This window comes from Rhinolophus sinicus, chromosome 14 (assembly GCF_057876585.1).
Source record: "Rhinolophus sinicus isolate RSI-liver-muscle chromosome 14, RSI-T2T, whole genome shotgun sequence".
NCBI lineage: Eukaryota > Metazoa > Chordata > Mammalia > Chiroptera > Rhinolophidae > Rhinolophus > Rhinolophus sinicus.
This window is the reverse complement of record NC_142514.1, coordinates 4,079,659-4,104,362: the sequence shown is the minus strand read 5'-3', so window position 1 is coordinate 4,104,362 and position 24,704 is coordinate 4,079,659. Positions and strand designations below refer to the sequence as shown.

General features: G+C 43.1%; 1 protein-coding gene and 1 non-coding gene across 3 annotated transcripts in view; both read left to right on the top strand.

Moving 5' to 3' along the window:
- The first annotated feature begins 737 nt into the window (after nt 1-737).
- DNAJC11 (DnaJ heat shock protein family (Hsp40) member C11) overlaps nt 738-24,704 on the top strand; it is a 61,939-nt gene continuing 37,972 nt past the window's right edge. The window contains exons 1-3 of one of the 2 annotated variants that reach the window (XM_074334151.2): nt 738-895; nt 21,922-22,051; nt 24,116-24,189. In XM_074334151.2, coding sequence (XP_074190252.1) covers nt 824-895; nt 21,922-22,051; nt 24,116-24,189 — 276 coding nt within the window. In that variant the 5' untranslated portion in view covers nt 738-823. The remainder of the gene's footprint in view (nt 896-21,921; nt 22,052-24,115; nt 24,190-24,704) is intronic. The other variant, XM_074334152.2, reaches the window with a different exon arrangement.
- Nucleotides 13,282-13,342, top strand: LOC141572589 (small nucleolar RNA SNORD75). The gene has a single exon (XR_012497912.1). It is a non-coding gene; the product is annotated as a small nucleolar RNA SNORD75 (small nucleolar RNA).

Here is a 24,704-nt window from a genome sequence, read left to right as displayed (position 1 = left end):
TTTAGATGACTGTAACCGAGACTTCTTTAATAATGCACCAAACAGCAGGCACCACGTTGAAATCAATTAGACTCTACCACTAAATTATAAGGTAGAAATGTACAAGAGAACCGCTCTGGGACAGGAACCGTAGGTACACACGCCTGCCCGAGACAATTCTATTAGCAACCAAATGGATATTGCCTTGTCATTTAAGCAGCAGGAAAAAAGGGCTGGGTGCTCCTAAATATAGGGCAATAATAGAAAACGAAAATAAGTGAGGCCCGTCCTCTGATCAGGGTTCTGGGTGATCAAGAGAAAAGGCGAAGAACAATGGCGGGAACTACAAATCCCATCCTACAGGTTTCCTGTGCAACAAACGAGTCAGCCAGAGGCCTCCCTGAGGAGCCTCCCACCCGGGTGCACTGCCCGGTGCGCCCCGGGTGGGGCTCTTTGGGGGTGGGGTACACTTTGCACTGGGGGCCGGCAGGGGAGACAGGGAGCTGTTGCACAGGCCTGTCTCCGAGTCCCCCAGAGGGTGACGACCCCCGGAATGATTGCAAAGGCTTTTTTTCCAGTCCCGGCACAGTCCTGGGCTGGCCGGGCTGGGCTTTAGGTAGGCGGGCAGCACGTGGAGAGGCCCGGGGCGCCGCATCCCGCCCTCGGCCGCGCGGGGGCGCAGGGCGCAGGCGCGCTGCTGCGGGGCGCGGGCGGCTGCGGCGCGACTCCGCACCGCCAGGGGCCGCTGTGGCGCAGCCGGGTCGGCCCGCGCTGTCCGCGCTGAGGATCGCCGGTCCCTCTTGAGCACGGTCTTACGGGCTCGGCGGGGTGAAAGGTTGCGAAGATGGCGACGGCCTTGAGCGAGGAGGAGCTGGACAATGAAGACTATTACTCGTTGTTGAACGTGCGCAGGGAGGTGAGGCCTGCGGCGGGACGCCGTCGGGGCTGCGGCCGGGCCCGGTCATGCGGGAGGGCCGGGCTAGCGGCGACTGTCCCTTTCCCGCCACGGGCGGCCGGGGCCGGCGGGGAGGCCGCGTGACCCCGCCTGACGTGCGCGACCGCCGGCCGACCGGGCGGCCCCTACCGCCCAGACCCCTCCGCCGGGGGTGCCCCGGCCGCCCTCCGCCCCTGCTCTCGGCGGCCAGCGCGCCGCATGCGCTGTGTGCAGACAGGGCCAGAGCCCCCCGCACCCCCAGGCGGGAACAGGGTTCCCGTGGGGGAGATGGCGTGGGGTCCCCAGCCCTCGGCACCTGGGCCACAGTCGGCTCACACACCTGCCCTGGCTGAGCAGGTGTGTCATTGCCCCCGGCCGGCCGGGTGAGACACCGAGTTTTAGGCACCAAGGTCAAAGCCAGCAGGGGACCTCCCCAGGGGTCCCCCGGGTCTCTGAGTCTTCCCTGGGGACGTCCGGCCTCTGTAGCGAGTCCAGGCTCCGAGGCACGTATGTTGTGCCCTTCTTTCCCCCGAACGGCTGCCCAGAAGTTGGAGGAAGAGCTTCCCAGACATTCAGCCTCAATTCGGAGGCTGCAGATTAGGAAGAGGCTCTAAAACCTGGAAAGAAGTGGTGCCCCAAGCACGGCCTCGGCGTGCGCGCCCTGTTCCACATACCAAGTGCTTATTAGACCCTGATTCTTCTCCGAATAAAAGAAATAAGAGAGAGTCTCAAACTTAGTAGGGGCCCCGTTAGTCTCCTTCTTGACTCGGCCAGTGGAGATCAATGTGAAGGTCAGGGAGGTTTCCAAGGTCAGATCAGAAGGTGGATCGTTTGTCTCCAAGCTGCTGGATGCGGTCTGCCCACCCCTGCCAGGGCACCCCTAATGCCATGTCTCAGGTTTTCCAGTGATCAGAACTAATCAAGCCTGGCTATCCTAGGCAACGCTGGTCAAGTACTGTGGTCAATGCTGATTTGCATGATGTTAATGACAGCCGACCTCCTTGAGTGCTTGCTTTGTGCAAGGCGGACATGCTGAAGGAATGCATGTTAATGTATCTCAAATTCTCACACCAACCCTTAAGGTAGGCGTTATGGGAATTCTTGATTTATAGCTGAGGAAACAGGCATAGGTTAAAGAAATTGCCCAACGTCACACCACTAAACAGCGCAGGAGCCTGAATTCAGCCTCGGGCAGCCTGACTCGGGGGCCTCTGCTCTTGACCTCTGTGCACCTCTTTGTTTTGCTGTCACCCTAGTGTACCAGTACTCAGACTACAGAGCTGCTGGTTCTGGGACTGTGTTCTTGGGCACCCCACGTAAGAACCCCTCAAGTCTGTTGGCTGCTATTTACTATGAAAACGTCCGATGAAATATTTTTGGGAATTGCAAATCATGTTAGGCTAGCGGAGGGCAGCTGGAGGTTCTTGTAACTAATCATCAGTAGGCTTTGGGTTAGTCACTTTGGCTTTTAGTTTCTTTCCCTTCGAATGAAGCGGTCTGGCTAGTTATTCTCTAAGTTTTCTCCAGTTCTTAGAAGCGAAGCAGTAAATGAAGCCAGCTTTTCTGAAATCAGCCGTTCTTATCACTCATATGTAGTCAGTCTGGGTTATCAGTAATAGAGCAGACAACTGACCCGTTTACTAGCGTCAGTGAATCTAAAGCAACTGCAAATAAGCCTATAATTAAAGGCTGGGCCAGAGTCCTAGGTAAACACTTGTCAAAAGTGTACCTTGAAACGGCTGGAATCTGAGGGCCTGTCATTGTTATTGGACTGATGGGTGGGAACCAAAAAAAAAATATTTCTTTAACAAGCATTTTAGTTCTCCCAATGAGTACAGACACTTCCTATGTTTATAGCTATAGGTGGAATCCCTATGAAACATGCCCTCTTGTTTACCTGTGTTGCCTGTGTCAACAAACTTGCTATAAAAGATGTGCTGTGCATATTTTTATCTCTGCGGATTCTATAAAAACAGTTCAGAAGGTGCTCTCTGGACTTGATATTTAATGGGATTTGTTGTGAAATCAGAAATCGGCCTGAGTTAAAACAACATGAATTAGTTGGAGAGTTCGAGAAAAAGTAGAAGTAATCTTAATTCTTACATGTGTGGTTGGAAGAAGGTAATAACACCTGCTTATGTGTTTGCTGTCGGTTCTACAGCTTGAAGCCATTCAAATATAACCGTAGGAGGTGAGATGCTCTTCCCACCAGTATTTTGGACTACCTTCAAAAGAATATCTTCAAAACTCTCGGTGTTTGGGAAGTTCAGAGACTTTCCCCTAGGAATTGCAAATGGAAGCCCCTAGGAATTGCAAATGGAAGCACAGCCAGGAAATTCTATTTAAAAATCTAAAAATTGCAAGCATAATACATAGTTGCAGCAATTGGAGTAATTAGAAATGTCAAAAATCAGCTTCAGCATCTCCCTTCCCAGGTCTTAAACTTTAAAATAGCCCTCAACGTGTATTCCAGAGAGAAAAGCAGGCAGCTGGACCACCAAATTCTCCTATGAACAAGACTTATCTGATCTTTAATGGTCCTCTCTCTAGTGTTCTGGATTTCCTGTTTCCAGAGTCGAGCCCTTGTCTGCCTGCCACACACTGAGGGGAAGGAGTGATTTATCATTACCTGGACACGGAAATCTGATTGGCACCTGTGGCTCAGTGTAGTCAGATGTATCATCAGGTGCCTAAAATCTAACTGATCTGAGACTTCTGAGGTGATTTTCCAAAATGTATTTGGAGAAAGGATTCCTGAACAGTTAATCTGAGTGAGATTTTCTTGATCTTTATACATGTTATAGACATTTTAATTGGCGTGTGTTAAACCTGAAGTATTCCTAAGTAATCGACGCTAATTCCTACCCTATCGTTGTTGAATTACCTTTGAAAGAGTTTCATTTTTCCACGTATCATTCCGCAGTGTTTATAAACCAGCTTTAAGATCTCTGGTCCCGGTCGATTTAGCCTTAAAGGAGCCAATGTCATTTTCAAATTTTACACACTTGAAAAATAAAACACGGTTGTTAAGTAAAAAAATTAAGCTAAAAAGGTCTATTTCTTGCAATACGTGAATGGAGGTTAGTGTTCTGGGATCTTCTTCCTCCCATAGCAGTTATGAAAATAGAACCATCGCCTACCAGTAAGAAGTTTCCCCAAAGTCCCTGCATTCTCGTTCCTTCCCTGGTATAAGGCACCTTGTTCTTTCCATAATTTTTGGTTGTCTGGGTTTTTCTGGCAGTAGGTCATACCACAGAGTGGGGCTAAACATGCAAGTTTGGACTGCAGATGGGAGGACAGGGTGACTCACCATGAGCACTGACCTGGGGAACAAAGTCACCCAACGCCCCCCAGTGAGGATGGGTTGGCCATCTGTAGAAATTGAGTACCAAGGGGTCAGCTAAGCCAGGTGCACACCCAGTCCATCTAGAGCTCGTTCAGATGAGTCTGGGAAGGTCATTCCTTCAGTGAGTTCCCATCTACAGCATTATTTTCAAGGCTTGGCATTTACGACAGTGGCCCTGCTTAAACTGTGAGCACTGCGTAAGTAGTGTTAAGCCTTTGGGTCCAAAAACCTAACTTACCCAGATGGCCCCATTCCTAAAGTGTCCTGTGAACAAAGGCTCAGGCGTGTGCTCATTAGGAGCGGGAGTCTCAGCCCACACTGACTTGCGTGACCTTGAGCGAGTCACTTCAAGGTCTCTGTTTAATTACCTGCACAGTATTTCGTGGAGTTACTGAGAGCACAGGAGGAAGCAGTGGAGGGCTGACTGCAGCCAGAGTCCTGTATGCGAATCTGGTTCTACTCTCCTGGGAGCTTGTGCCTCTAGGCTGGTGGTTTAACCTTTCGTCTTGCTGTGTTTTCTTTGTGGAAATGTAGGTGACAGGTAATAAATCATGTATTAAGCACTTTCTGAGAGCCAGGATTTGTATGTTGGAGTATTCCAGTGTAGTGAGGGCGTATATAAAATGCGTGGCCTAAGTAGATATTCAGTTAATATTTATTGTTATTTCTTGAATTTTGATAAGCATGAGGTATTGCTTATTTTAAAAAGACATGCATGCACATAGAAAGTATTCGTATGCTTCATCCTGGCTAAATTTCCTATCCGTCTGCTGTGCTAATGAAAAACATAGTGCCAGAACTTACGGCTAGCATTAGGTAAGAAAGCTCCAAAGCTTTGCTTTGCTCTTTCTGTTCGAAATACCAAGTTTATTCTCTTCAAAAGACAATATCTGCCTGCACTCAGCTTCCTGCAAAGTCATGAGTTTGACTTGGAGGGCAGGGGAGGGGTTCCCAGAATTTGGGGTAAGTGTGGGCGTAAGGTGCGTGGAATAGTCCAGAAAGCGTTTGTGGTAAAGGCAGAGTGGGACCCAAAGATATAGTTAGTGGGACCCGAAGATGTACTTCTGAGCTGTGAGCTTTGAAGGGGCCAGGCAGGGAGGGGAGGGCTGATCAGAGGCAACGGTTCTGCCAGTCAGTGAGGACGCAGCGGCACTGCCGGTGGGGGCAGGGTGCCCAGGCCAGGTCCAGAGAGGCTTCCGGTGGTCTTGCCTCTGGGTAGGGAGGGAGTTGTTCGGATGCCCAGCCAGTTCCAGTGTCCTCTCATCATGGGATCAGCACACACGTGAGGTTAAAAAAAATGCGTTTTTCGTTAATGAACCATAAGCTAGTTATTACCTTTCTGCTTTGGGCATTTCAAACAATTGCTTCTTGAAATTTTAATGCTCTAGTTCTGCATTATCTACCAAAATACCTCCTTTTTTTTGCTTTCTTAGAGCGAATTCAATTGAAAGCTTTTATATGTGCTGTGAGTTCAGTAATAAAACAATGGAGAAGAAAATAATGGGCACATACAAGCGGCATGTTTTGCGTGGCTGTGGAATGTTAGTGTTTAGTTTTTTACTAAACTTTCATTTTAATTTTACGTATTCTACCTTGTTCAAAAAAGGATTTAAGACAACTAACAGAGATGAATAAATAAAATAGCATAAATGTTGGAAAGGGGGCACCCCCCAAAATGAAAAGACCATTGGGAATATTGCGGCCCATGCATCATACAGGCCCTCACTCCCCCGAAGCAGCTCGCAGCTTGTAGTGGAACCTCGTCCGAGAGGATGGCCTGATGGCTGGGTCCTGCCTGGCTCTCGGACGGTGGGCCATCGGTGCACAGTGTTCCCTTCCTGGCTTGCAGGAGCCAGAACATTCCTCAGTCATAAAATGCCAACAGACATCAGCCACAGAAGTCTGCACAAGTGGGCGGGATATGACAGATGGACATGGACGAGAGAAAGTATAAGGTCAGGCTTTTAGGGAAAAATAAGCCAAACAGTTAATGTGTAGATAGGATCCAAACCATTAGTTTTGACCCACAAAGGAACTTGAGCTCCTTTCTCTAAGATGCTGGCTTTTTTTTTTTTAAACAGTTGTGTCTCAAGGGCACCAAATAAACATATGGACATTACTAGGAAGAGAAATGAAAACAAAATTGTACTATGGTAGGAAAATATTTCCTAAGCCCTTGGAATGACCTCTGAGCTGGAATCAGAATTCCTTGCGTGGGCCCGTCGGTGCTCGCACGCTGTGGTCAACAGACATGGGCACTAGAGGGCAGGGGTCCTCTGCCCCCTGCCCCACGTGGGCCCTGCTTTTTTCCTTTTTAGTGTTTAGCGTTCTGTTGTGACTGATTGGCTACTACTTTCTGAACCTATATTTCATCTTGGGGGTAATGGGCTCTGTAGATTTTGTAAGTTTTTTTCCTTCTGAGAACTCACTTAAGATTCAAAGGTTATTCCTTTGAATAACATTTAGTTGTAGAAACTTGGAATGTTCAGTCAACATCCTCCTGTTTTGCTCTTCTGACTTATTCATGATGTGATTGTTTCTCTCTCAGGCCAACCTTTCCAAAGTGAAGAGTCTTAAAATGGTGCTAGGAGTCCAGCTTCCAAAACCGTAGGACATGTAGGGTGTGCCCTTGACCCTGGAGTCAGGAGGGGTGTGGTGTTGCTCAGGAGCGTTAGAGAAGGGCCGCTGAAAGCACTTGCCCAGCACCGGACGTGAGGCTCCTGGGAGCATTTGTTGGTGATTACTTGGAAAGGCCAAAGGTGGTGATGGGGCTTGAAAGGGGTCAACGCTTAAAGAGCAAAGCCCTTGAAAGCTTGTTTGAAGTTTGACTTTCTAGCAGCCTGATCTGGGGCAAGTTACGTAACCTCTCTGGGCCCGTTTCTTTATCCATAAAATCCAGACAATAATTTTATTGCCATAGGGCTGTTAGGAGAATTAAGCAAGAATGCATATAGGTGCTTAGCATAGTAATGGACATATTATGGAAAGTAAATGCCAGTATATTTTTATTAGCGTCGTGAGCATAAAAGTTAATAAGGAATGCTCATATTGATTTCTTGGAGTTCTTTCACATAATTTGGATGAGTCCTTTGTCTGACAGATGTATTGTAAATATCTGGTCTCTCTCTGTAGTTTGCCTTTCACTTTGCAAAGGTACCCGTTTTATGAGCCAAAGTTCACTGAGCCAAGCTACACCAGTTCTGAATTTCGCCAGCGTGTGGGTCAGGGGTTCGTACTCAGCTAAAGTCCTCCATCTTAGACAAGTCATTGCATCTTTTTGTCCTCACTGTTTTTATCTGCAAAATGGGGGTCCTAATACCAACCTGAAGACGTTTTGTGAGTATTAAAGTATTAGATGAGGAAACGTCAGTGGCAGTATTTTGTTAGCTGTAAATCTGTACAAATGTATTTGTGACACCACTGAGACCCTTGAAATCCCCTGCCATTCTCTTGGTTCTCCTTTTTCTCCCTGCCAGGTGCTCATTCTGAGTCCTCCCCCTTGCCCCCCTCCCCCCCCCGCCCTGACCCGCAGCAGCGTGGTTCCCTTGGCCTGCATCTCTGTCTGCCTGTGGGCATTATCTTTGGGTGCTCAAACTCAGCTTCTCCCAAAGCCCACTGCCTCCGTTTCTCCCTCACCCTTGCCTCCGCCCCAAACTGGAATGCTCTCTGGGTTTTCTCCTCCATATAGTATTGAGCCCCTTTGGATTGTGCCTTGGACCGTCACCCCGTCCACAAATCCTCTCACTCCAGTTCTCTGATCCCTTCATTTCCTTCTCAGCTTCCAGGCTGCTGCCCGGGCCCACGGAATCCCAACCCTGCACTTCCGCTCTCGTCGTCTTCAGGTCTCTTTCGTTTTGGGTTTTGTCAGTTTTAGTCAAGCTGCACCAAATCACTGTTAGCAAACCGTACTGATCCCATTCTTTCCCTAGTTATTTCCCTACCCAGAAACCTTTTGTGCGTGCCTGCCGTTCACTGGGTAAGGGTCAAACTCTCAGCTCCTTTTTTAAAGTCCCTATAAATGAGATGTTTTATATACTTCCTGCCTACTTTGTGGTGATGCTCTGCCTTCTTCTCCTGCAAAGGAAGCGCTGTGTGGTCAGAGATCACGGCGGGGCTGCTCTCCATCCCTCACACCGTGTGCTACTTACCAGATGTGTGCTGAATGAATGAGCCGGTGGATGGATGGCCAGATGAATTTCTTGCCTACTTCCTGCCTACTGAACACTCCTGAGGGTGTCCTTTTCCCCTGAGATGGCGCAGCCTGTCTTGGACACCTTCGCAAATCAAAATCGACCTTTTGCATCCCCGTTTACACCCTGCGCCCTCTGTTGCATTCTGACTGCCCCGAAGTTATTTCCGCATTGCTCTTTTGTATTGTTTAGTTAAATCCGTGTGGGTAGGTTTTTAGGGGAAACCCGTGCACCTCATTTATAATCTCCTGAGGGCAGGGACTAATTCTCTTTCTTTTGTGCCTCCTGTAAGGGTTAGAGCAGGGTGGCATTCCGCACAGGCACTGAGTTGAAGTGAGAGGTGGTGACGCTATACTCGTGTTGCAATTCTGGCAACGAATCATCCTGGAGAAATGTGTTGGAAGGAGTTTATCAACTATCAGTTTGGAAAAATCTAAATGTTCCCATTTGAAAATGGTTTAAAGTCAGACACCAGAGGAAGAGAGCAAATTCAAACCCACGGCTTCCGCTTGTGGCAAGGCAGCCTAGGCCTGTGGGGACTCGGCGCTGGGAGACAAAAGGTGGCTTCTCCTGCTGGGTCTGTCCTTTGTCTCCCAGGTATTGATCACCTTCCTCTCGTGATTCATTATGGCAGGGGGAAAACGTTACTTGTTTAATCATCTTTTATTCTAGCACCAGTGATATTTGTAAAAGTCAGTGAGTTTCAGGTGGATTCGATTTATTGTTTTACAGTTTCTTTCTTTTGTTAGAGCTGAATTTTTACGATAGACATTCTGTTGAGATACTCCTTGCAAAGACGGGTCAGGCAGAATGAGCTAGTCCCGGCTGCACCGTACCCTACGTACATTGTTGGGGCCTGTTACAGTTGGCCGATGAACCCCACGTACAGGAACTTATTTTCAGACCCGCCAAAGATGGGCGACGTGTCACCGGAAAGGGTAGAAGGCTGTGCTGAGCAGAGAAAACGCCATCAGAAGATGGCGGCGCTGTGCAGGGTACAGTTTCATTGTGCGGAGCTTCAGACGGTAGTGGGAACCTTCACAAAACCAAGTAGGACGTTTTTCCACGTCTAGTTCAATGGTTGCGTTTTAGTGCCTGATAAGTGAGTGGCTTCGTCTCTTAGTATTATCACTATCTACTCGGTGACACCAAATCATCTTGAATACCCTTTCTCTTCATGAAACAGCTCTTACTCAGCACAAAGCACCCACGCTGGCTCAGTGTTAATTAGCTCTGAAATCTGTTTTTCCTTTTAAATTTTAGTACAAGTACCAAGTATCATAAAAAAGTATAGGTTTTTATTAGCTGATAACAGTTTATTTCGATCAGATTGTCATTGAACATATGGACAGTAATGAATCTTCAATTGTGGTAATTAGGCAAACGTCCCAAAATCCAATAGAATATAGTTTGTGGAGACTTCGTTTCTGAAATACAGCAATATACAGAGCGTGCCAAAAAAACGTATACACATTGTAAGAAAGGGAAACTGTATTAAAATTGTACTACTCAATATATACAGATAGCAAACGATGAATACAAGTCACGTTTGACTTCTGCAATGACAAGAGGTACTCAAAGTGGTTCCCATCAGCGTCCAGACACTTCTGATGATGGCGAACTCCTGCTTGAGCAACACTAACCAAAGTGTCTCCTTGTATCCATGTTGTTGGCACCCCCGGAAGGTAAGCCTGGAAGTCTGAACTCGAAATGGTAGCTTCCTGGTGGCTTTACTGTTCCTGAAGTGAGTGAAAGTCTGAGGTATCATTAAGTCGTTCTGTGCGTGCTCTGTTGGGGCTTCAAAATGTTGAGCTAAAACGCATCGCTGTGCTCAAGCGTAGTATAGCGAGCATTCGTTCTTCGCTTGCCCACACGTGGTGGAATGCAATTCCTGGTCCCCTCGTGGCTGAGTGAGGCCCCGTGACTAGTTCCGGCCAGTGACGACTGGAAGTGCTGTGTGTCATGCTCAGGCTGAGGCATTTAAATGCCAGTGTGAGCCCAAGGATGTCATGCTCTTCCCTCTGCCTCGGTGACTGACGGTGGTTCCAAAGGGTGGCTGCTCTGTCAGCCTGGAGCCTGAGGTCATTGCCGTGCTAACTACCTGCTGACATGAGGTGAACGTGTAAAGTGAGGGAGAAATGAACCTTCAGAATTTTTGGATTACCTCTTACCCCAGGATTCTCTAACCTAGCAATTCTCGGACTTTTTGATGTCAGGACTCCTTTACCGTTTTAAATTATTGAGGACCCCAAAGAGCTTTTGTTTACATGGGTTATAGCCAACAAATATCATTAGAAATTAAAACTGGGTAACTGATAAAATGTTGTAAAACAAGATACAGAATGTACTTGTATTTCAGTATAAGCACAGGGAAGGCTTCAGGAGTCCAAAATAGCCACGTATTGGGAAATCATGAAGTTACATGTTTAGATGTTATATCTATTTTATACAGATGTCAGAGCAGATATGAAGAAAGAGAAGTAGTAGGTACACAGTCGAAGAACTGACCACCAATTGATTTCATCTCTGAAAACTCATTTTTATATCCTAAAACTACCACCTTAGAAATTTCTGGAAAGCATAATACACAAGGACGCATTCCATTAACCATCGGAATAGTGATGTCATCACACGTCATGTGGCCCACTGTACACTCAGGAGAAAATGAGGAAAAGGCAAAAAACAGCTTTGTTTTATTATGAAAGTAGTTTTGACCTGTGGACCCCCTGTAAGGGTCTCGGGGCCGCAGGGGTTCGTAGGACCACTGACCCAGCCTGTCCTGCCCAATACAGTCGTGGTCAGACACTCATGTTCTTCACAGGTGACTTTGTTAAGTGAACATGGAAAATGAAAGCAGAGTGGCAGTGTACTCCGAGTATACACTGTCACATTGATTCCGGAGAGGGTCTCCTTCACTAGAATTTAAATAAATGCAAATAGAGCGACTTCTTCAATTGCTTAATTATTTAAGGGAAGCAAATATGATGAAATTGGAGTCAGGAGACTTTTCTAAGCATGATGCCACAGCAGAAATCAGAAAAAACACAATTGATAGCTTTGATTTTGTAAAAATGAGAAACTTCTGTGTTTATTAAAGGAAAAAAAACCTAAAACTTAAAAAAATAAAAATCATAAACAAAAGACCCAAAAGTAACCAGCAATATATTTATTTGATAAAAGATTCATATTTGTAATACAGACAAAGAACTCTTGGAAATCAAAAAGAAAAAGATGAATGCCCTCATAGGAAAACAATGCAAAGGAAACAAATAGATTATTTCATAAAAGAAGAAATCTAAAATGCAAGTCAATATATGGAAAATTGTTTACCCTCACTAGGAGACAAACAGATGCAAGTTAAAAACATGGTTCCCTTTTTTTGTCTACCAGATTGGCAAAGGTTTTTTTCCTTTTTAATGATAGTTCTCAGTGCTGATGACATGAGATGCATTAGCTCGCCCATCCTGTGGAGGCAGGAGGTTTACTCCCTGGAGAAAGTGAACCCGAGTCTTCAGAACCTAGACACATACAGACACGTGGAGGGAGAGAGTGGAACCTCTCCCCCACAAAAAAAAAAGCAGAGAAAATGTGGGAGTTCACACCCTGCAGGGAGATACTTCCCCCTTCTTCCATTTATTCTCTGGGCTCTTCCCTGAAGGAACTAATCCATCAAAGAGGATGCACTACCACGGGAAACTTCCAGGTCCCCTTCCAGGCATTGCCCAGAGAAGCTCATCAGGTGAGAGGGGCGGCTCACACATACAGAGCTTGCAGACAGCTCCGTGGTATCTTACTGTTCCGTGTAAATCGATTGCCAGAGAACATCATGTTGGAAGGCCCTGGCGTGAAATTGTGAGCCCATGCAGACAGCAAAGGGAGACTGGAAGAAAGCAGACAGTGCAGGGAGTTTGAAACTAGATGGTCCTCAGAGAGGACATGTAAGAAATAAGAACAAGGCTGTGCTTTAAGAAGAAATAGAAAAAGAAGGAGCTCCTGGAAATTAAAAGATAAGTTAAAAAAAAAACTATAGAAGGAATGGAAGATAAAGATGAGGATGTCTACAAAAGTACAACTTAAAAATTAGCATATCAATTCTTAAGACATTAAATAAAGTAAAATAAAGGGGAAGACATTAAACAATATGAGAAAATTTGTCAAGAATTAAAAGATATGAGACTATTTTTAAAAAGCCAATCAAGTAACTAGCTCGGAGGATTAGGCAGAAGACCCATGCTAAGGGAAATCACAGTTTAAAGAGGGAATCCTAAAAGTTTCCAAACAGGTCACAAAGGATTGGGAATCGGAATGACAGTAGATATGTCACCAGTAGTACCACAAACTAGAAGACAATGGAGCAATACAGTAAAAATCCTGAGGAAAAGGAAAAATTATTTCCAAGCTAGAATTCTATACTCAGCCAACTATTTATCAAGTATACAGCCAGGATATAAGAACATTTTGAGAGATACACAGTGTCAAAAAATGTTTCTTCCTAACCACCCTTTGTAAAGGAGACTACTGGAGATTGAACTCCACCAAAATAAAGAAAACCAAAAAAGAGAAAGGCATATGATACAGAAAAGGGACAGCCCAGGAGATACGCTGGAAGACAGAGATGGGAAATCCTAGGATGAAGTTTGTTCAGCGGGCCTAACATCTGACCGATGCAGTGCGGAGAGCTCTGCGAGGAGTGCCTCTTGGGAAAAAAAACATGGGATTGATATTTTTGTATTGAGAGGAATATTAGAAGTCTTCACTATGAGGAGTTTACTATGAGGAGTTGAAGAAGGCCCTGTGATATATAGGAAACTAAAACAAATGAAAATGAGGCAGGCCTGTGATGGTTAAGAGTAGTGGACATAAAGGATTTCTGAAAAATTGTATTCTGAGGCTTAAAAAAACAAAGAAGAAGAAGAAAAAGAAAATGAGGCAGTTGTTAGCTTCAGGAAAAATAAAAAGTTGTGCAAGCAAAGAAAGGTAATCATAGTATACTGTTTGGTTCGGCTTTGGACTGTATTTACATAGTCATATTTTTTGATTCTCAGTTGGTTGAATCCATGGATGTGAAAACCAAGGAAATGTTGAGCTGACTGTATAATCATATTGTTTGGAAATACAAATGTGGAAAAAATGCTAAAAGATTTGACAGTACTTGCATCTGAGGAGTGGGGGTGAATGCTGGGTTTGGTTATAAGTCTAGTAGTTTATTTATAAACTGTTTATGTAATCTTTTTTGTTTCTGTAGAGTCTGTAGTGATATCTCACTTTTATTTCTGAGTTTAAACATTTGAATCTTTCTTTCCTTAGTCTGTCTAGCTAAGGTTTTGTCACTTTTGTTGATCTATCTGAAGAGCCAACTTTTGGTTTCATTAATTTTCTCTCTTTTCCTATTCTCGATTTCATTTATCTCTGCTCTAATATTTATTATTTCCTCCTACTAGCTCTGAGTTTAATTTGTTCCTTTTTTTCTAGTTCATCAAGTTGTAAAGTTAAGCTGTTGATTTGAGATCTTTCTCAAGATCTCAATACTTGGAGTTTTTTACTGTAGACATCTACTGCTATAATGTTGCCTTTAGCAGTGCTTTCGCTGCATCCCGTAAGCTTTGGTCTGTTTTGTTTATTTTAATTTGTCTCTAAGTATTTCTTAATTGTCCTTATAATTTCTTCTTTGATCCATTGGTTGTTTAAGAACGTATAATTCAGTTTCCACAGATTTGGGAATTTCTCAGTTTTCCTTCTGTTGCTGATTTCTAACTTCATCCCATTATGTAGTTCGAGAAGATACTGTGTATGATTTCTTTATTTTTAAACCTGTTGAGACTTAATTAATTAATTAATTTTTAAACTTTTATTAATTTTAAGTGTTTTTCCAGGACCCATCAGTTCCAAGTCAAGTAGTTGTTTCAATCTAGTGGTGGAGGGTGCAGTTCACAGTGGCCCATGCAGGGATCGAACCAGCAACCTTGTTGTTAAGTGCACTGTGCTCTAACCAACTGAGCTAACTGGCTGCCCCCAAGACTTAATTTATGACTTAACATATGTTCTTAATATAATGTCCCATGTGCCCTTGAGAAGAATGTGTGTGTGTGTTGTTGTTGAGTGGAGTGTTCTGTGTATATATGTGTGTGTGTGTATATATATATATATATATATATATATATATATATATATATATATATGTATCTGTTAGATTTAGTTGATTTATCGTGTTCAAGTTCTGTTTCCTTTCTTACCTTCTGTCTGGTTCTGTCCATTGAAAGTGGGACATTGAAGTCTCCAAGTATTAGTGTGATATAATTTCTCCCTTCAATTCTGTCCATTTCTGCTTCATATATTTTGATGGTCTGTCATTAGGTATGTAAATGTGTATAACTGTCATATCTTCTTGCTCTATTGAACCTTTTATTAATATATCATGTCCTTTGTGTCTTGTAACCTTTTCTGATTTAATGTCTACTTGGTCTGATACTAGTATAGCCATCCTGCCATTAGTTACTATTTGCAAGCAATGTCTTTTTTCATCCTTTCACTTTTAAATTATTTGTATCTTTGGATCTAAAGCAGGTCTCTCATAAATAGCATATAGTAGGTTATTTTTTAAAATCCTGCCAGTATCTGCCTTTTGAATGGAGAATCTAATCCATTGACATTTAAAGTAATTACTGATTAGAGACCCTTTTTTCTGCCACTTTGCTATGTACCTTATAGCTTTTTTGTCCCTCATTTCCCACATTACTGTCCTTTCTGTTTAGCTGATTTTTTTTGTAGTGAAACATTTCAATTCCATTCTCATTTCCTTTCATGTATTTTATAACTGTTTTCTTTGTGGTTACATTTAACATCTTAAATTACATTCAACATCCTAAAGTTATAATACTCTAATTTGAATTTATACCAGCTTAACTTCAGCAACATAAAAAAACTCCTTTCCTTTACAGTTCTGTCTCACCTCTTTCCTTTGATGTCATGGAATCATCACATCTTTATACATTGTGTCCAAACAATAATCTAATATTTGTTTTTTATAATGCATCAGTCTCTTAAATGATATAGAAAACAAAATGGGAAGTTACAGACCAAAGTTACAATAAGACCAGCTTTTAGACTAATATTTCTGCATGATTTAAGTCTCTTAAATCATGCAGAAAACAGAAAGTGGTGTTACAAACCGTTTTTACAATAATACTAGCTCTTGTAAGCCCAAGTATTTACCTTACTGAGATTTTTATTTCTTCTTACAGCTTTGAGTTACGGTAGTCCCCCCAACTCCCCTTATCCACGGGGGCTGCATTCCAAGACTACCAGTGGTGCCTGAAACCGCAGATAGTACCGAACCCTGTATGTGCTATATTTTTTCCTATACGTACCGTATTTCCCCGAAAATAAGACCTAGCCAGACAATCAGCTCTAATGCGTCTTTTGGAGCAAAAATTAATATAAGACTTGGTCTTATATTGTATTATATAAGACCGGGTATTATATTATAGTGTATCATATCATATCATATCATATCATATCATATCATATCATATCATATCATATCATATCATATCATATCATATCATATCATATCATATCATATCATATCATATCATATCATATCATATCATATCATATCATATCATATCATATCATATCATATCATATCTCATATAAGACCCGCTCTTATAGTAAAATAAGACCGGGCCTTATGTTAATTTTTGATCCAAAAGATGCATTAGAGCTGATTGTCCAGCTAGGTGTTATTTTCGGGGAAACATGGTACATACCTATGATAAAGATTAATTTATGAATTAGGGACAGAGATTAACAACAATAGCATAATAAATTAGAACAATTATAACAATATACTGTAATAAAAGTTATGTGAATGTGGTCTGTCTCCAGTGATTTTTATATTTTTCGGTTCAAACCTATTCCTCAATCTGTGTAACCGTCCCTCACTTGCAGTAAATGGCTTGGTGTCACTTGTTTCCGGAGACACCTTGCTAAAGTCTTCATAGAAGCTCTTTTCTGCGCAGTGTGTTGCCATCAATCGGAGCACATTTTCCATTCGCATCTTCCACCCACAAATGTAATGCCTTTTCCATCTTAACGAAGCACTTCTCATGCACTGTGGCTGTAACTTTTACAGTTTAAGGTACAAAAGCAAAATTAGTGGGGTGGCCGGATGGCTCAGTTGGTTAGAGCGCGAGCTCTGACCAACACGATTGCCGGTTTGATTCCCACATGGGCCAGTGAGCTGCGCCCTCCACAGCTACAAGTTGTTCAAGGAGCTGATGGGCCCTGGAGAAACACACTGTTCTCCAATAAAATGTATTAAAAAAACAAAAAGCAAAATTAGTATAAATTTCTTTTTTCCCCCCAAATTTCACACAAGAGTCATTCTTACCACAGATCTTAGCAACCTCAGCATATGACTTTTTTCTTTCCTTATTAAGTTGAGAACTTTTACCTTTTTGATTAATGGAAGCACTTCGAGGCTTCTCTCTGTCATATTTGAATCGCTGACCGTGAGGCCATTAGTAAGGAAAGTAAGGGTGAGTTGGACACAAGTAAGCACTGTGATACTGCGACATCGATCTGCTCACCGAGGTGACTGCTCATTGGCTCACGGGCAGGGAGCGTCTGAGTGTGGAGACACCGGGCAAAGGGACGAGTCACGGCCCTGGCAGGCCAGAGCGGGAAAGCTCGAGGTTTCATCACATTACTCAGAACAGCACAATTTAAACCTTACGAATTACTTACTTCTGGAGTTTTTCATTTAATATTTTCATACTGCGGGTAACTGAATGCTGATTGTGGAACCGCAGATAAGGAGGGGGCAGTGCTACACCGTCTGTGCCCTTTCATTTCAACCTGCAGGACTCCCTTGAGCATTCCTTGCAAGTCAGATCTAGTGGTAACACTCCCTCAGCTTTTAGTTATCTGGGAAAGTCTTCATTTCTCCCTTGTGTATGATGTAAGGTAAGGGTCAAATTTTCTTGCTATTTTTAAAAAATTTTATTGGGTAATATTGGGGAACGGTGTGTTTCTCCAGGGCCCATCAGCTCCAAGTCGTTGTCCTTCAATCTAGTTGTGAAGGGCGCAGCTCAGCTCCAAATCCAGTTGTTGTTTTCAATCTTAGTTTCAGGGGGTGCAGCCCACCATCCCATGTGGGAATTGAACCGGCAACCTTGTTGTTGAGAGCTCGCGCTCTAACCACCTGAGCCATCCTGCTGCCCTAATCTCATTTTTTGTGTGTGTATGGATGTTCACTTCTAACATCATTTAATAAAAAGACAATCTTTTCCCTATTGAACTTCCATGACACCTTTGTCAAAAATCGACCGACCGCATAGAAGGGGGTCTGTTTGTGGACTTGCTTCTGTTCCATTGATTTATTATGTCTGTGCTTTCACCAGTACCACACTGTCTGAATACTATGGCCACATAAGTCTTAAAGTCTAGTATTCTGAGTCCTCCAGTTCTTTTTCAAAGTTACTTGGCTAGTAAAATAACAGAAAGGAAAATTTCTTTTTGCTCCATATCCTTTGTTTTTTTTTCCCACACAAATTTTAGAATTGGCTTGTTAATTTCTACCAAAAAAAAAAAAAAAGCCTGCTGAGATTTTGATTGGATTGCCTTGAATCTATAGATCACTTCGGGAAAATTTGACATTTTAATAATATTGAATCTTCTGATGCATGAAGATGGTTTATCTCTCCATTCTTTTCAGTCTTCTTTCATTTCTGTCAGCAGCGTATCATAGTTTACAGTACACAGGTCTCCCACATACTTGTTAAATTTATCTCTAAGTAGCTTGTGTTTATTGATGATACTCTATAAATGGTATTGTCTTTTTAAATTTCAGTTTTTAGTATGTAGAAATAAATTGATGTTTGCATGTTGACCCTGTATCCCATGACCTTGATAAAATCACTTAGTAGATTTTTTGTAGATTCTTTATGATATTCTACATAGGTGACATCTACAAATAAAGTTTTGCTTTCCAGTTTGTATGCATTTTCTTTCTTTCTCATACCTTATTGCAGGAATTACGTTTTTACATTGCATAGCATCTTACCAAGCAACTTGAACAGACCACCAAACTCTACAGTCAAGTCACAGAGGACCTTTTCAATGTGGATTTATGATCCGTAAAGGTTGAGTTTGTATTTACTTTTTTGTGAAAATATAACCAGATGATGGGGACGAAACTTTTCAGACTTCATGCGCAATACATCTCTTAATTTTATTATGTATGGAATTTTAGAAATCAGTATGTAACCTTAGGTACCACTTTTAATGATACCATATATTTTGAAATGTTACCTGTATTTTTATGATAATGAAGGAGTTTATCATTTAGGAAATACTGAACTAGTGACCTTAGCTATTCAGTTATGGTGAAAGGCCCAATCTAACCTTCAAGTGGGTGTGGTATTTATTAAAAAGGAAACTTCTAGTTTCTAGTTCTTAATTGGTAGCACATTAAGCCATTTATTACTGTGATTAAAGACTAGAGATTCTACTTTCTTGTCATTTAGTTGAATTTTAACAACCAGGAAATATCAGTCTAATCCAGGCTCATCAAATCTATCTAGTCCTACACTTGGAACTATTATGAGGTGCTGGAAAGAACCATTAAATTTTGCAGAAAGAAAATCATTTGTAATGGCTCTTTAGGAAGGAACAAGACCCTGTTATGTCATCTCATAGCTAAACCTACCTGGAGAAGATGTATATATTTGCCATTAGTTAACTATTATTTATTTGCTTAACATATTAGGGTTTGGTACAGGTTGTATGTTGATAAGTGTGACCAGAAATGCATTGGCCTACTTGACACTGGCAGGGAAAGAACCCTACGGCAGGAAAAGGAGAAAGCACCTGCTGAGGCCCGTCGCCTCTGTGGAGTCTCGTGGTTTTCCTGAAATAGGAGAGCCATGCAGCACAGGGTACATGTGAGCACGCAGCTCGGTGCATTTCACCACCGTGGGCGACTTCATGAAGGAATCGTGCTGTTATCCTTGCACTCGGGCAGCACCCTCCCTGAATGGTCCCATCGCAGTGAGCATGCTGCCGAAGGGGCATCGGACTTGAACTGTGGGTATTGTAACGGTGTGTACGATGTCAGAGGGGTAGTAGATGGGGGAGGGGTGTAAATGCCTAATCATGTTGTTCTGTACACCTGAAACTCATATAAAAAATAAAATTTAATTTAAAAAAATTGAATTGTGGTGAGAATGCTAGCTAAAGTGATTAGAGTCCCACTGCATGCAGGCATCGCTAAGCACTTGTATGGGGATTATCTCATTTTCTCCTCGCAATTGCTCTGGGAGAGAAGTACTGCTGCCCACTGTTGCTTCAAGGTAAGAAAACAAGGAAAAAGAGCTACAATTTGTAAGCTTTTGCTGAGTGTCGGGTCCCTTATGAAGCACTTTGTAGTCACGATCTCATTTCATTCTCACACCATCCCTGGGAGTTGTTACTGTCCCCTTTTGTAGATGAGAAAGCTGAGGGTCAGAGGGCTCATTTGCCTAAAGCCACAAAGCTTTGAAGTGACAGATCCGGTCTCCAAACACAGGCCGTTTGACTCCAAAGCTTGCCTTCTCAACCAGTGAACTTGAAGGTTGGTGTATTACTACAGAGTAAATTACTCAGGTGACCAGATGGAGAGAAAGGAGGAAGGCAATCACCCAAAAATTACCCAACAGTGTAATTCCCGAAGAGAAGATGGAGGAAAGACTGGTGCTAGACCAGGGCAGACATCTACCTCATTCTTGGAGGCAAAAGGACACTGAGTCAAGAAGATCCTGACCCTTTTCCAGGGAAATAGTTAGTGGACACCTTCAAGAAGCTGCTGGCTTCAAACACCAGTATGTACAGATGAGCCTCTGTCTAAACAGACAGCGAAGGTCACCATGTCTGGCTTAACGGACCAGCTGAGTGGCCCAGGTCAGCTGTTTCTCTTGCGAACAACAGAATCATGTAAAGTTAGGAAGGCTCGTAGTGGTCGTCCCCCCAACCATCTACTCCTCAGACCAAGAAACCAGTCAGAGGCACCCGGGCCGCCTGCTCTCCAGTCACATTCATTGCCTTCCCTGTATTGCTTCAGAATTCCTTGTTTAAAACTGCTGGTAAATCTGCACACATTTCCTGATTTTCTCACATCTGAATAACTTATTCCAAGTATTTCCCAATAGAAAATATTTGAATGACATGCCAAAAATTATTGCTCAAGTTTTGCCTTTCCCATCGGTGAAAAACACTCAAGTCCTGGAATTGGAAGATACTGGAAAATTGTGGAAATGATAGAAAACTATAGTTTAACGTTTCCCCATATAACCTTGATCCCTTGACTGACTGTCGCTGTGACTGCCCTCCTTGTGGACCTGTGTTCCGGGACCCGACCCTGAGCACTGTCGGCCCTCAGCATCCTCACTGGGCCCTGCTCCCGTTCCTCTGCCCAGATGGCTGGTTTTTCGGGCCCTTGGGGCAGGTTGTCAGTGACCCAGAAATGTGCTTTGTTTTCAGAATGGTGGGTGACCTCCCAGAATAAAATGGTTTTTACTTGACCAATCATCTGGATAGGACTGCCCATTCGGCATCACCCCTCGTAGACCAAACAGGTCCCTGAGGACAATGAGACATAATCTTCCCCAAAACAGCCCCGAGGGGCCAGCTGGAGGGACGGGCCAGTGTTCCTGGCCTCTGAGGAAGTCTTTCTGAGAACTTAACTGCTGAGGCAGGCAAAGTGGTCCCGGCTTTTCCCATCAGTCTCCCCTTCCGTGACGCGCAGCGTCCATTGTACCTGTTGTTTCGTGCTCCGTGCTCTTCGTATTTTTCCCTCCAAGTGACTGGTTAGGAGAACTGGAGATTGTATGTGTTGGGTAGGGGCCTTTGGGGGCCGGGGGGGAGGCTTCTGTTTTAACTATAGGGTAGTGAAGCCTTTTTGTCTGCTTCGCGTGCTGCCTTTCAGAAGGAGAGTTTGAATTAGAGGTGTGTTGGGTTTACAATTTTATTTCTTTGTCTTTGATTTGTAAGGGTGCGTATCCATTGAGTTTCCTTTGACAGAGCACTGATTAAATGCATGGCCTTTCTTTCTACTGGTGTGTAGCGTTTTCTTTCTGAGCAGAGGACCTTGGCATGATTTACTTCAACTTGGTTAAAGAGTTAGCGGGTCTCTGATGTTTTCAGTTTCAGCTCAGACCCCATTGAACCACTACAAAGACACAGCTTTCATTCCATCTAAAGCAGCGTTCCCCAGCAAAACACAGTTGCTATTGATGTACATAATTGATCACTTTATTAACTGTGGGAAAAAAGAGGGCTTATTGCAGTAATAAAGCATAACTTCATTATGTCCTGTGTGTCGAGAGCAAACACGTTGGAAAGTGGCTGACAGGTTCCCATTTCAGGGCTGATTGTGAAAACGGTAATATTTAAGTAGCATTGATTGCTCTCTAATTGGATTTTTCTTTCTGTAGGCCTCTTCTGAAGAGCTGAAAGCTGCCTACCGGAGGCTTTGTATGCTTTACCATCCCGACAAGCACAGAGACCCAGAGCTCAAATCACAGGCGGAACGACTGTTTAACCTTGTTCACCAGGCTTATGAAGGTCAGTGGAGGGCTTGGCTTCACAGAAATGCCCTGGTAGCAGGTATTCGATTTTTAAGAGACTTGATTTGTAGAGAATAGAAAAAGAGAGTCCTTAGAGGTGTATAAAAGAGGTAGTTGGTTTAGTACTTTTTCCTGACAGAGTCCTTTGAAAGAGAAGTATTTTGCTTTGGAAATCAATATGTGTCCAGTAAGTAGAAAATGAGGATACAGGTGAAGTTAGAGCAGGGTCTGAATTGCAGGGGAATACTCAAGTTTTAAATCATTGACTAGTTTTCTTCCAAAGGGAACTCTTAGCGGTAAAAGGCTGATCGTTACAGACAGGCTTTCTTTGTTCTCTTTCTTTGTGAGGAAATACAAGAGCATTTTTTTCATCTGAAAGTGATTTTATTGGCTCTACTGTAGCATTCAGTTAAAGAAAGTTTCTAACAAAAGAAAGTAAATGGTGTTAAGAAGGCGAACAGGAAATAGAATCAGGTAATTCAGATTTTTACAACTCCATCTCATGTATTTCAGAAAGAGTATTTTGTGACACATTTGTTTAGAAAATACTGAAGTCATTAATAGTTACAGTTTCTGTTTGAGAGATGGTGGTGGGTATACAGCATTGTGCATGGACTTAATGCCACCGAATTGTACACTTAAAAATGGGTAGAATGATCGGTTTTATGTTACCTAGAGTTTGCCACAATTTTAAGAATGAACAATTTTTAAATATTAAATCACTCCTAGAATAATACCGAGTAAGATAAGTTATTTATTCCAGAGCCATTTCGTGATTCTCTCCTTAATTAGACCAAACATTAGATCATGTGTTTCTTTACAAAATAAAGACCTCTCGGTGTAGGCATAAAAGCATATACTGTATTCCACTTCACAGTTTTACCAAAATGTTAGATTTTAATGACCAATAAAACTCAGGCTGTGGCTTATATATGTGAGCTGTCGGCTTAGTGTCTCCACCAAATTTCACTCTATTCAGACCACTGATATGGTGGTTCTGACCAAATGCCTGTTCCTTTTATTGTTTTCTGTTGACTAAATAGCCGCATTGATTTTACTATTGTCTAAATTACGCAAATACCTGGTGTAGATTATTTTTGGGATTTGGGAAGAAGCGACAAGAAAACCCTACCAATGCTTGTGAAAATGCTGCGGCAGCAGTTCTGGCCCCAGCGTTAGCCTAACGTGGGGCTAAAGTAAAGGAGTGAATCAAGTCCTTGTTAAATCCTAGAGATTAACGCGAGAAGTTTGGCGCCCATGTTTTCCAGTGGTCAGCATTTCTTTCTTCCCCATTAGATTTGAATATGAATAGAACCAGTTACATCATTTTTTAATTAGGCCTAAAAATATATGGAAAGTCTCAGGGGAGAAAAGATTCAAAGGTCTTGAACAGAAATTGGCAGAGTAACGGAGGAAGATGATGACTGTTAGCTTTACTGGCATATCGGCTTGGTTCAGGTATCCTTTGATTAGCCCTCAGCCTTATTGAAAAATCTTTTTCTGATGAACCTCAGGTGATGTGGCCAACACCACAGTGACAGGTGTTTGCGTCTTTTAAAATGATTTACAAATAAAAAGGACACACACACACACACAGCATAGACTGTCCTAGGAGTTAGTGAAACTCTACAGAATAAATAATTAGTCAGATTTTTCTAGTATCAGCCTGTCCCTAGTTTTACATTAAGCTTCTTTAGAAACTGGAATTAACTCTTTCAAGCCAAGGTACTTTATAGACTGTGGTGGAAACTTATGAAATTCTTTTTAAAACCACTGTTCTAGAGTGACACGAGGGTCAGTGCAGCTTCCTACAAGGTGTGACTCACAAGAGTGGCTTGGATATGAAAATCTGGCGTTTGTCCTTTGGAGCCACCTTTCAACATTGCCTAGATTAGCTCTGAAAAGCGTTGAGGAGGAAAGACGCATAGGGAAAGAAAAGCATCTCTAGGGAGACTGGTGGGACAGGGAAGAGTAAGAGGTGGGGGTTTGCTGACTGATACCGTTGTCGGGACCGGAGAGTGAATTCTGTATGTTGTAAACCTGTCTCACCTTTTGTTTGCAGTGCTTAGTGACCCCCAGACCAGGGCCATCTATGATATTTATGGGAAGAGAGGACTGGAAATGGAAGGATGGGAGGTAAGAGAAACCGTGCGTCCAGTATCCCAGGAAGGTCATTAAACAGCCACCCCCAAGTCCCCAACCTGAGATGACATCTTTGAAAATATTTGAAGACGTTGAGTTCTCTCCTCGCCTTGTGTTTGGTTGAAGGGATTGAGTTCTGGGCCTGGGCAAGTCAGCCATCCACCTTGTGCTCCATTTCCCAGCCTGTCGAGGGAAAAGTAAGAGGAGCAGACAGGCTAGACTAGCGGTTGTTAACCCGAGGGAGGGAGCAGGGCAGCAGCGCAGGGTTGATGGAAGACAGTTTCTGCAAGGATGAGGTTCTGTCTACACATACACTTCCTTCCCCCTCCACGCTCTGCTCTTCTCTCCACCTAAGTTACCAGGAACTGCATTTAGGAAGTGTTTCTGTCGGGAACGTGTTGTCATGTGAACAAAATGCAAGCAGAGAAAAGTTGAGAACTACTGGATTCCATTGTTTAAAATGACCCTTCCAGCACTTCTAGATGTACTATGCTATCAGAACGTTATCA